Source organism: Hemitrygon akajei, chromosome 8 (genome assembly GCF_048418815.1).
Source record: "Hemitrygon akajei chromosome 8, sHemAka1.3, whole genome shotgun sequence".
In the NCBI taxonomy this organism is placed as follows: Eukaryota; Metazoa; Chordata; class Chondrichthyes; order Myliobatiformes; family Dasyatidae; genus Hemitrygon; species Hemitrygon akajei.
In genome coordinates, this window is record NC_133131.1 from 19164491 (window position 1) to 19177979 (window position 13489).

The 13489-nt window shown below is 38.9% G+C and overlaps 1 protein-coding gene and 1 long non-coding RNA gene across 2 annotated transcripts in view; one reads left to right on the forward strand and one right to left on the reverse strand.

Annotated features, from left to right (window-relative positions):
* Positions 1 to 5039: 5039 nt before the first annotated feature.
* LOC140731698 (uncharacterized) lies at positions 5040 to 12944 on the reverse strand. The gene is made up of 2 exons (XR_012099899.1): positions 12395 to 12944; positions 5040 to 5962 (listed from the first exon to the last, which is right to left on the reverse strand). It is a non-coding gene; the product is annotated as an uncharacterized lncRNA (long non-coding RNA).
* The window catches only part of nufip2 (nuclear FMR1 interacting protein 2), a 35125-nt gene continuing 34568 nt past the window's right edge, over positions 12933 to 13489 (forward strand). Inside the window, exon 1 of the mRNA XM_073053381.1 lies at positions 12933 to 13130. Within this exon, the coding sequence (XP_072909482.1) occupies positions 12983 to 13130 (148 nt within the window). The 5' untranslated portion in view covers positions 12933 to 12982. The remainder of the gene's footprint in view (positions 13131 to 13489) is intronic.

The following is a 13489-nucleotide window of genomic DNA, read 5'->3' on the forward strand; positions in this document are numbered from 1 at the left end:
TGTTTGCAGCTGATATAAAGTTGAAGTCATTGATAATGAAGAAGGTTGCTAAGGACATAGTAGGTTACAAAACAGTTGGAAAGTTTGATGGAGCATGGCGGGTGGAATTTCTTCCAGACAAGTGTGAGGTAATGCACTTCAGAAAGTCAAATTCTGTTAGAATATGTCAAGTAAATGGCAGGGACCATGGCACTGTTGATGTAACAAGATACTTCAGCATGCAAGTTCATAAAATCAGAATCGGGTTTATTATCGCTGACATATGCTGCGAATGTTGTTTTTTTTCAGTAGCAGCACGGTACAATACATTAAAAATACTCTAAGTTAAAATAAGAAGTATATTTTTAAAATAAGTAGAGCAAAAAGAGAACAAAATAGCAAGGTAATGTTCATGAGTTCATGGACCATCAAGAAATCCGATGGTGGAGAGGAAGAAACAGGTCCTAAAATGTTGAGTGTGTGTCTTCACGCTCATGTACCTCCTCCTTGATGGTAGTAATGAGAAGAAGGCATGTCCCAGGTGGTGTGGGTCCTTGGGACATTGCCTTTTGAAGATAGCCTCGATGGCGAGGAGGCTAGTGCCCATGATTGAGATGGCTGAGTTTACAGCCCTCAGCTTTTTCTGATCCTGTGCAATGGAGCCTCCACACCAGATGGTGATGCATCCAGTTAGAATGCTGTCTGTCCGTGATATAGCTCCCTGAAAATGGTGGTAGAGGAGGACTGGATAACCAGGAAGAGATTTAGAATGATGGCCTTCATAGACTGGTGCATTCAATATAAGCGTTGGGTTGTTATAGCTGCAGTTATATCAGTTAGACTGAGAGTCAAGTGCTCAATATTGGTTGCCACACTACAAGAAGAAAGTAGTAGCAGAAGGTAGAGTGTAGAAGGGATTCACCAGGATGTTGCCTACAATGGAAGTCTTTAGTTATAAGGAGAAATTGGATGTTGGGTATATTCTCATTAGAATGTGGAATGAGGGTGAATTTATTGAGGCATATAAAACTATGAGAGACATAGATAAAATAGATCATCAGAGCTCCCCCCCCCCAGTATCTGTGGATTTTCTTGTATCTTTCTCCGGGTCAGGGCACAGGTTTAAGGTGAGAGGAGAAAAATGTTAAGGATATTTCACAGGATGTTTTTCATATGCAGGCTGATGATCTAACACATTATATCTCTCTATCAGCCATGCACGTCTCCAAACTATTACCAAATCATTTACTCTAATGAGAAATACTTTCTATCACATGGCCCAAATCAGTTGCAACATCATCGGTTGCAACCAGTTAGATGACAGTGAGTAATAATTTGAGCTACATGAAGTTGATAATGAAAGCAACTCCAAGACAGATCAACGATCACACTTTAATGATATATTCTTGAGCCACCCACAAGGAACCATATGCCCCTATTTGGCTCTACTAGAGCTTTAGGAATAGTATCCTTGGTCAAACCAAATGCAAATGATTAGATTACGCAACTACAGCCACACCCTGAGTTTCGTAACTTTTGATAGGTTCCTTACCCAATGTGTACATTGTATACAATGTATTCCTTACACAATATTCAATCAGTTGGTTTGACCAAAAGGATAGCATTCCTGCAAGCTTCTCCATCCTTGTCCCCTCCCTCACTCCATTTAAATCATGTTTTGCAATTTACAGCATTCTGATGGGTTGGGCATACAAAATTAATTGGCCAACTTTTCAACCATTCTCACCACCAGCAGGGATCTGTACACCGGTAAAACATCATAAAATCAGGTCTGTATAATGTACTTCAAGTACTTATTCTTCAACCTTAGAACATTGGGTTTTATAGGCTTGTTTGTATATCATAATTATGGAAAAGAATTTAGTTTTATGCCACATATCTTTCCAGAAAACTGACATAATATTTAGCACAATAATCAGTGCCATTGTTTCTTTTGTGCTTATTGCCCTCCTGGGTAATTTCAGAATGTCTTATGACTGAAGAATAATTAGTATGGCAGCTGACCAAAGAAGAAGCAGATTAGTTAAATATTGAACTTATTGAAGGAATTCCAAAGCTTACATTTTGAGAAACAATATTATTAGTTATAGTAGCTAATCTGCTATATGAAACCCATCTCCAAACTATCAAAGTATATTTAAAGAGTCACACATTGCAGAACAGGCTCTTCGACCCAACTCATCCATGCTTAGGTAATTTTTTCTTTTACTTTCGTTCATGGGCTTCACTGCATTTAATTTCTGTCCATTACTATTTCTGAACTGTGGAATTTGCTGGGCCACCATTTCATTTGTTAGTGTGTGTCAGACTGACAGAAATGGAAAACTTCCTACCTTGAAGGATTTGACTCAACCAGACACGCTTTATAACAAACATGACTAATACTAGATCACTATCTTGATTTATTTCACTAAGTTCTTTAAATTTCACGTTAAATTCTAACTTTGGATCGGTATTTCAAATTCTCTGAATATATACATTTGTCCAGTGCCCATGTTGTTGCATCCATTCAGTAAAATATACATCTGCAAAGATAAAAGTCTTCACTTTCGAACAGTTGGATACAGACTAAGTGATAGCCTATGTCACATTCTCTTCAATTAGTGAAACCTTATACGATTCTAAGCTTACTTGAATATGAGGTTTGCTTTTTTTAAAATGTGCTCAATGAAAATTAAATAAGAATTCCTGGTACGCAAAGATACATCAGTATAATTGAAGATTATCACAAAGAAGACAGAGAATCTGAATAAACCAGTCATCTCCAGGCTGGAGGGGTGTAATTTGTGTGGTGCCCAAAAGATCAGTTTCTGACCTTCATTATTTACTATGTATATTTCTGACTTGCACAAAGATATCCAAACATACTGATGAGATAAAAGTAGGTGGAAGGGCCTGTTGCAATGAGAGTATTTGGACTCTGCAATGGCATAGGGATAGGTTGAGTGAATGAGTGTCAAACTAGCAAAGGAAGTTGAATGGTAGAAACTATAAGACTCTCATAGTTTCTGTGAGCATGCCAATCAGAGGAATCTAAAGGCAGACTAGTATCTAAATGGGAAAAAGAATAAAGATCAATGAAGTTTCGAAGGAAGCAGATGTTCTTATTCATGAATCACAAAAAGTTGGCAAGAAATTAGGGAGGCAAATAGCATATTGACTTTCATTGCAGGAGTGCTGGGGTTTAAAAGTAGGGATGTACAGCATACAGTTACAATTGTGCAGGGTGCTGGTGAGGTTACACCAAGAGAACTGTGCACAGTTTTAGTCCCTGTTTTTATGAAAAGGTATGCTGGCACTAGAGGCTATCCAAAAGAGATGCATTAGGCCAATTCCTGGGTAAGAGAGATTTGCCTGAAAAAAATAAGATCTTTATCCTGTAGATTATGGTAGAATGAGGAGTGATCTTTTTTGACACATGTAGGATCCTGAGGGTAATGGTAGGATAGATGTTGAGAAGTGGGAATCAGATAGGAGAGGGTAGAAGTCCATGGAAGAAAGGGCAAGCAGAGGAGCACAGAGGGAGAACCTAAAATGAAGGGATTAGGAGATAAGAAGACAGTCACATAAAAGTGAGGTTCATACGGACTTCTCATAGAGAATGGTAAATCTTTACAATTCTCTAATCTAGATTAATCCACATTATTTAGAAGGAAGTAGATAAAGTTTTGAAAGATGTGGGAAATGTGAGTTAAGGGGAACAAGCATAGAAGAGAAGCTCAGATTTAATGATGAGATAGATTTGGGGTCCAAGTGGCCTAATTATTTTCCATTCTTATATTCTTCACTCTTTTATCGTTCAACTTTTCTACAGATGTTTTGAATTCACTGGAAAGTAGCCCAAGCTATACTTGGTCCATTTTCTCAGTGGTATGTTACAATTAATGCACGAATGAAGAGTCAATCAGGAAACATTTGAAATAGTACAAGTGAGGTCTCTGCTAATCTGTTAACGATGCACTTTAAGAAAATTAAATCAAGCCTACAAATTCCACTACATCAGCTGTGCTATACAGCTACTTTGGTATTTCTGGTTCTGCTTAACTTAGGCAAATAATGTAGGATACCTAGTGTACCCAGAAGTTCTTGGAACAGCTCCTGTCTGTAATATGAATCCATATACCTGAGCTCATAAAAAAGGTTTTTTTATATATATATATACATACATTTAAATGTTTGTGTGCAAGTAGAACAACTACCACACCTGCCCCCACACCTCTTCCCTCACTATCATTCAGGGGCCCAAACTGTCTTTCCAGGTGAGGTGACACTTCATCTGTGAGTCTGTTGGGGTCATCTACTGCATCCAGTGTGGCCTCCAGTATATTGGAGAGAATTGACAGAGATTGGGAGGCCACTGCGCTGAGCACCTATGCTCCGTCTGCCAGAATAAACAGGATCTCCCAGTGGCCACTCATTTCAATTCTACTCCCCATTCGCATTCCGACATGCCAGTCCATGGCCTCCTCTCCTGCTGCGATGAGGCCACAAACAGCTTGGAGGAGCAACACCTTATATTCTGTCTGGGTAGCCTCCAACCTGATGGCATTAACATTGACTTCTTGAACTTTGGTAATTGCCCTCATCCTTCACCATTCACCCATCCCTCTCTCACATTATCTCCTTACCTGCTCATCTCCTCCCTCTGTGCTCCTCTGCCTGCCCTTTCTTCCATGGTTTTCTACCCTCTCCTATCAGATTCTACCTTCTCCATCCCTTTACCTCTTTCACCAACTAACTTCCCAACTCTTCACTTTGCCCTTTTCCCTCTCCCACTTTCACCTATCATCTACAACTGTGTACTTCTTCCTCCACTCTCCCCACCTTCTTATACTGACTTCTCATCTTTTTTGCCAGTCCTGATGAAGGGCCTCGGCCTGAAACCTTGACTGTACTCTTTTCCATAGGTGCTGCCTGGCCTGCTGAGTTCCTCCAGCATTTTGTGTGTGTTGCTTGGATTTCCAGCATCCGCAGATTTTCTCACGTTCTTTAAATATATGTTGGAGTGATTTTCATTTGATGTAATAACATTCAAAAACTTCAAGTATTTACCATTTTTAATGTCGCAGAACACGTCATGGTGCTTTTTTGGAATGCAATCAAGCAATATCTTAGCCAGTCACAATTGACCAAAAGTTTGGTTCAAGTTATGTCTCAGCAAGCAGCATAAAAAAATGAGATAGTACAGAACAATTGGCAAGGCTGTCAACAATAAAACAACCTTAACTAGGCCAATACAAAAGAAGAGAATCAGATGAATTGAGCAGAAAGTGTGCCCCAACTGGATGTAGAGGGGAATTGACAATATTAAGGCATGTAACAAAACAGCATTGAATATGAGAGATCCGATATGAAAACAGTAAATCCTTGCAGCAAAATGTTCTTTATTTAAATTGTGACAATCAGAATTGATTCTACCTGTACAAGTAATTATTTTGCAAACCCATTTTGTATTGCCAAAGTATGTCATATGATACATACCATGCATCCTCAAAAACATAAATACTAATGCATGCTTGATATTATTTTTCATGAGAAACTGACAAAGCATGGACAATTATAGAACCATCAGCAGACATAGACATGGCACATGCTTACTTCATTAAAACTACTTTCTGTTGCAAATACAACTGTGCACAAGCATTTGCATTATATCTCTGATCTGAATGCCTCAATTATGCAGAAATTTATCAGCAATCACGACCAGACAATCACACTTTGAAAGTCTTAAGTTCAATGCCACCACGTGTAGTCCTGATTGTATTTCCATTCAGAAATATTATTCCTGTTGATTCTAGCATCCAATCATGCAATTAGTTGTGGATTTTCTTTCCTTCCTGAGATGCCAAACATCCACTTGCTGATGATATTGGATTTCATATTATGTATCGGAATTACTGTGATTTTTTTCCCTCAATTAACTGTTTTTTAAAATGTTTTCCTCTTCTAAGATTTTTTCTCCCTGCGTACGTGAAGAAAATGCACAGTATATCAAGAACAGTTGTTAGCTTCTACATTGGCATGTAAAAGAATTTCTTACTCATACATACGCTTTATGATTATCACAAAAGGCCTGACTTTGCTCTGTAAAAGGAATCGCAATTCTATCTATTCAAATGCGTCAGCAATCAAAAACATTCATTTTAAGTTTGCATCAACACGAGTGCTTTGTCAGAAGGAATTTCAATGCAGGTTTCAGCATTTTACAAAATAAAATTAAATTTTCATTAGAAATGGCGATCAGTTTCAACTAATCGGATCAGTTAGAAGGCAGAGTGGGAGATTTTTCCTAACAATTGGATTAATTACAATGGAGGACTAGAGATAGTGAGAACTATTCAATCAGCATAGCTTACATTCAGTGGCACTTTAATAGGTACACCTGCTCATTAATGCAAATATCTTATCAACCAATCATGTGGCAGCAACTCAATGCATAAAAGCATGCAGACTTTGTCTAATGGCTCATTTGTTGCTCAGACCAAACATCAGAATGGGGAAGAAATGTGATCTAAGTGACTTTGACTGTGGGATCGTTGTTGATGGCAGAAATGGTGGTTTGAAACGGCTGATCTCCTGGGATTTCGCACATAATCGTGCCTGGCGTTTACAGGAAATGGTGATAAAACAAAAATATCAGTGAGTGGCAGTTCTGTTTATGAAAGTGCCTTGTTAATTCATGAAGGTCATAAGAGGAGAATGGCCAGACTGGTTCAGGCTGATAGGAAGGTGGCAGTAACGCAGGTAACCATGTGTAACAAAAGTGGATGCAGAGCAGCGTCTCTGACTGCCCAATGTGTTGAACCTTGAAGTGGATAGGCTACAGCAGCAAAAGGCCCCGAACAAAATCAGTAGCAACTTTATTAGGTACTAGAGCTACCTTATAAAGAGGCCACTCAGTGCAAATCTGTTATGTACTCCACATATCCTTGACATAAAGAAGTTACAAATTCTCAGGGTTATGGATGAGTTTTAAAATTTTATTTAGTTTTAGAAATCAATACATCTTGAATAGTAACAGTGATGCTCATTGTGTTAAATCCCAAGGCATACTGCATGAACAAACATCCAAGTATTTGTTGTTTCCTATTCTTCGGTGACTTTATCATATGTTTCTGGGTCAAACCTGACCTACTGTCTTCAGTATTATTAAAATCCCTTGTATCTTTATTGTTTTTAGTTCTGTCGAATTGCAGTATTTCATGGGGGTTAATCATAGGATTGAAGGTATTCCTGTTAAGGGTTGAGTAAGGATTTTGTTCTTTGAAATGTTGATAACTATGGTTAACAGCCTTTCAAACTCAAAGATCCAGGTGGCCATTCTATTACTTTACAAATTGAGCTGAGAGTAAGATTAGATCAGCTATGACTTCTGGTATTTCAAGCATGCTTCTGATCCTTACTTGCATAAGGATTTACCTGTTCTGGATATAATTAGTCTGTTTAGGACTTAAATCTGGATCTATAATAATTTCAGTTGGAACATAATTGTTTTTGTAAATGACTAATTGGATAGTCACTTCTATTCATCTTTATTCCTATTTCAAGTCAATTTAGAGCTCATTGTTTTCTATCACCCCCTCCCCCACCTGTTTCTTGCTTTCTAAAAACCACTTGAAGTATATTTGTTGCCCTTGTATCTATCAAAGTGGAGTCTTTCCCTTTCCTTTCAACAGGATTTGCACAACTATTCATTTAAAATAATTTGGGGTTCCTTTTGGTTTTTCATTCATGACGGAATGGTGGAGCAAACTCAATAGGCCGAATGGCCTAATTCTGGTCCTATATCTTATAGACTTTTCTTAGAACAGTGTTTACTTTGCATGCTTTGTATTGTCTGTTTAAATACCTTCAATCTTTTCTCTACCCTAGTGAAGCTTAACAAAAAATTACCCATCCTTTTATTTTGTTTTATTCCCATATTTCATCAAATTAACCCTTACTTAAAAGTTGTTTTTAGACCTTGGATAGTTTGGAATGTCAGATCACAGTAACTTTATGCTTCAGTGGAGAGGCTCTCTACATCTGGGTTATTAACAAAAACTGCAGATTAAAATGAGTATTGCTGCTTAATTTTCATTAAGATAACCACTCGTTTTCCTTGGTCTTCTGAGGTTGCAAACAATGTGTTAAGCATACAGCTTGACACTTTATCTGCTAGCTCTCAATCTAAACCACTTCAGTTTTCCCAATATGCTTTAGATTCAAAATTGCATTCCTGTTCTTCCATCCCCTTGTAATCCATTTGCAGCAGTAACTGCTTATCTAATGTAATCTGCAGTATGTTTACAAAAAAGGGTTTGGCAGTCCAACCAAGAACAGTTGGCTTTGTAATATTCCACCTGGTATGGGATTTACTTCAGATTTTCTGTGACAAATCTGGCAGTACTATTTTGATAAATGCCCTTTTATTAACTCCACAATCTCTAGGAGATTGCTTTGTAATCTTTCAATAATTCAGAATTATTCCATAAATTTTTAGTTAAGATCAATGCAGATGTGCAGAAAAGCAATGTAAACAGTCAAGGAAATTAGAGACTCAAAATAAAACAAAATGAATTGGTATGACAGCTGCATTCAACTTGTGTTTCTTTAAAACACTTTTTCAAATGTGATGTGCAACTTCTGTTTGAAATAATTAGAATTTAATCACATGACTGGGTGATAGAACAACATGGTTCATGTGAAAATAGAAAATAGTTGAGAATCAGGTTTATTATCACCGGCATGTGACGTGAAGTTTGTTAACTTGGCAGCAACAGTTCAATGCAAAACATAATATAGAAGAAAAACAAAATAATAAATCAGTAGATCAGTTACAGTATATGTATATTGAATAGATTAAAAATCATGCAAAAAACAATGTAACTATTAATATTTCAATATTCTAATACTGAAGGTTTGAAAGAAATTGCCTTTTTAATGTCCTTCATAATCTCCAAATGTTCCTCGGTATTTCATAGCCAAATAATTTGAGCATGGTTACATGCGTTATATAAGCCGGCCGGCGGTGTAGAGGCATCACACTGGACTTCGAGGTGAGTGATCCTGGGTTTGAACTTGCATTCTTCCATCTATGCTGGGTTGAGTGTCTAGCTAACAACTTGGCCTCATAAAACGAAACAGACACATGCTAAAGAAAGAGCAAGGTTGCTGCCCAATGCAGGGAGAGGAACTTACAACTTGCCTTATAAGCATTAGAATGACTTGAGTAAGATCAAAATCTATTGCTACATTTTGCACATTGTATTTTTGTCTCTTATCCTGTATCTATCATCAATTGAAATTGAGGCATCTTAGTTTTCAGCATTGAATTATTGTGTCACTGTCATGGTTCCAGTCTATTAAGCTATTAAACTTTCCTTTGAAATCCTTGATTAACTAGATGTATTTTGATGTGACTGCATGAATGTTAATTGTATGCCTTGGGGAAATTATTATAGGCAGTCTTTAATGTTCTTGTCCATTATTTAACTTTTGTTGCGCAGTCACAACTAGAATGTTAAGTTTCCAGAAATATAAAAGATAACTAAATCTTTGTCATATTCCCATTCAAGGCTGTTTGCATATTGTATGTTAGCTCTAATTTATGTACAAGTTTTAAAAGGTCAATGATGAGATCTTTATTTGAAATGTTGCTGTTCCATTGTGATCACTTGTGTGTCACTAAGCCAGCCAATAAATATTAAATGAACCAATATAAACCTAGTTGTCCTGGACTATTGTGAATGTTCTAAGAACCCCAAGGAAATCGAGGGCATGTTTGTTTGCACACTTGCACAGGTTAATCCTCCACTAAAATGGCACCAGACAACGTGGATACACTTCCATCATGATCCACTATAATTCTGTGTCCTTTGTGGTTGACCACACAGTTCTCCAAACATAACCGGAAAATTCCAATTGAAGTATTCATTTCCCTGTCTCTCCTTCTCTAAATTCCTCCAACACGGCATTCCTCCAATTGTGGCCTCTTGAATTTTAATTACTTCCTTCATTTTACTGAGGAGAAAAACAGAGGGATTTCAGAACTTCCTTTTAAACACTGGAATACTTTTAACTGATCGTTACCTCCTTGAAGCTGAGGCAAGAGGTCCCATGTGCAGCATTTCTACCGGCATTAAATGATGGGGGTTAGAGAAGAGGTTCTTTCCACTTTCATGCTAAAAGTAATTTGTGAAATAGAGTTCCAAAATATGCTTAAAACCTTTATTCAATATTGTGAACAATCATCAATGTTTCCTCTTCCAGTATTGGCAGTTTTGGTCTGCTAACATAAAGCAAGACTATTAATTAATATTCAGCATACCAGGCAGTATTTGTAGAAAAAAAAATTGTGTAAAAGTTTTGAGTTGAAGATCCTTTCTCAGAACTGGTCAAATTGAGTTTTCAAAGACACAAGGTAGTCCTACATCCCTTGCCTGTTTCATAACTGGTTTGCGGCTGTCCATATCGCATAGTTCTCCCCCACATGCTGGTTTTGTAGGGTAATTGCTTAGAATTGTCAGAACTGGTTTGTTAATGAACTTTGTAACAGTTGACTGGTTAAGTGTTACATGAATGTATTCTTTTGATCAGAAGTTTGGGAGGGAATTAAATTAATTTTCAAATATATACTTAAATGTACTGAAATGTGCTTTTGCAATCATAATGGAGGGAGGCCATTTTGTCCATAATTCTAGCTGAAAATGAGAAATTAGTTTTTATTACAATTGTATTTCTTTTTAATGAGGCTTCATAATGCATCTAAGTACAGGTATGTAAATTCCAAGCCACTTAACATCTCCAAATACTTCTATTAGCTTTATATGTTACTCAAATTCATTCATATTGTGTGCAGTCCTGATTCAATTAAATTTATGCAGATATCAAAGTATTAATTGCATATTTTGGTATACTTTGTATAAGAGCCCAGAACACAACTTCTAGAGTATATGTAATGTTGAAGAGGAAATTATTCATAAATCATGCAGAAGTTATTATAGTTGAAAATCAAAAAATGCAGAACCTGTAAATCTTTAAATTAAATAAATTAAATAGCACAAAACATCATACTTGTTCATTTTTGATTTTAAAAAATCCAATATTACATGTATTTGTTGGAAAAAGTATGTGAACCTTTGATTTCAACTGGTGTGACACCCTTGTACAGCAATAACTTCAACCAAACACTTCCAGCAACCATTGATTAATCATGCACATTGGTTTGGAGGAATTCTAGGCCATCCGTTACAAAACTGCTTCTACTCTGCAATGTTGGTGGGCTTCCTTGCATAAGCTACATACTTCAGGTCCTTCCACAACACTTCCGTAGGATTAAGGTCAGGATTTTGACTTGGACATTCCAAAACAAATTTTCTTTTTAAACCATTCTGTTGTTGATTTACTCTTATCTTTTGGATCATTGTCTTGTTGCAATATCCGACTTCTATTAAGCTGTCCAGTCCCTGAGGTAGTAAAGCAGCCCCAAACCATGATGCTTCTTCCATCATGCTTCACAGTTGGGATGAGGTTTGGTGTTGGTGTGCAGTGTCAGTTTCCCTCCAAACATAGCTATATGCATTTCCACCAAAAAGTTAAACTTCTGTCTCATCTATTCACAGAACATTGTCTCAGAAGTGTTGTAGAACATACAGGTGGTATTTTACAAACTTGAGACATGCATCAATATTTTTTTGGGAGAGCAGTGGCTTCCTCTGTGGTGCTTTTCCGTGAACACCATTCTTGTTCAGTGTTTTTATGAACAGATTTAGCAAGTTCTAGAGATTTCTACAGGTCTTTTGCTGTTATCCTTAAAGTTATTTTTCACCTCCTTCAGCATTGCACATTGTGCTCTTGGTGTGATCTTTGCAAAATGCCCACTCCTAAGGAGAGTAGCAAAAATACTGAATTTTTTCCATTTGTAGATAATTTCTCTTACTGTGGACAGATGAACACTTGGGTCTTTAGAAATGTTTCTGTAGCCCTTCTTCTAAGCTCCTCTGAAAGTTGTTTTGAGGCATGGTGCACATAAACAAATCTTTCTGGAAGAGCTGGCTCTGTCAGGAACCTGTCTCTTTTTTTAGGGCAGGGCTCCTCTACAGCCACACCTCCAGTCTCATCTTATTGGAACACCCGACTCCAAATAGTTCTTTTAGAAGGCATTACCGTAGAGATTCAGATACTTTTTCCAACAAATACATGTAATATTGGATCATATTTCTCGAACAATAAATAAATAAATAAACAAACAAACAAGTATGTTTTGTTAATTTAATGCAGTTCTCTTTATCTAGTTTACGACTTGCTTGAATTTCTGATCATTTTGGTCATACTTAAGTAGAAACAGAAAATTCTACATGGTTCATAAGCTTGCTAGTACCTCTGTAAATACAGGCGGAAAAACCAAGGTTACCTGAGGTTGTAGAATTCAATATGGAGTCAAGAAGGAACAGCACCTCGGCTTCTCACCGGGTATGGTTGAAGGATCTTCGTCCTGAGACGTTAACTCTGCTTCTCTTCCCACCAGATGCGACCTGACATGCTGGGCATTTCGTTTCGCGTGGCAGTGCGCGATCCCTAGTCCACAAGGAAGAACTCAGCGGGTCAGGTGGCATCTGTGGAGGGGAATGAACAGTCGACGTTCCGGGCCGAGCCCCTTACCTAGGACTGTACAGAATAGGGAGGGAGGGGATGCAGAAACTGGAATTAAAACGACTCCGCCCCGGATCAAATCTGCGTAAGGGGGGGGGGGGGAAACTTTTTGGTTGTAATGGGGGGGTGAGAACCCGACTTCTGTGGTAAAATGGGGGCGGGGCAGAGTCAGGCTGTTGAATCTGCCGCTCGGAGTGGAGCGATAGCGGGAGGGGCGGCGGCGGCGCCCACGTCGAAGTGTTGAATCAGCGGCCAGCAGGGCTGTGAGTAAACGCATGACGCAGGCGCAGTGACAGCCGCCAGCCCCCCTCCCTCCCCCCGTCGGCCCGCCGTCTCTTCGCCGCGTTCAATGGACGAAAAGTGCAGCCGCGAACAGCTCTCAGCTCCCGCTCCTTTCGCCAATGGAGACGCCCAGCAGCAGCGAGGTGGCGGCGACCTAATCACCAAAGCGAGCGATGTCTCAGACGGTCAGAAAGCGAAGAAAAAGAAGAAAGCAGGTCGGCGATCTTTTATACACAAGTATAGGTGTAATTTTCTTTAAGCCCCCCCATCTCCCTGAGGGAAGGGGCTTGATGACCTTGGCTTCACCAGGCCTGGGGAAAGCGGGCCAGGATTTTTTCCCTCCACCAGCCATGTTTTTTTTTAATCTGTAACCGGCGCGGTTTGCCGGGTGGCTTGGAGCGGAGAGCGGCCGCCGGGCCGGCCGGCGTGGAGTAGCGGCTGGGCCCAGGCCCAGGCCCAGATGATGCCGGCTCACTGGAATGTTCTCTCGGCTATTTCCTGTCCGCCATGTTGCGGGAGCCCCGCTCGCTGGGTGCCAACACACGGCTGCTGGCCTCCCGTCGCCTCTTTCTGC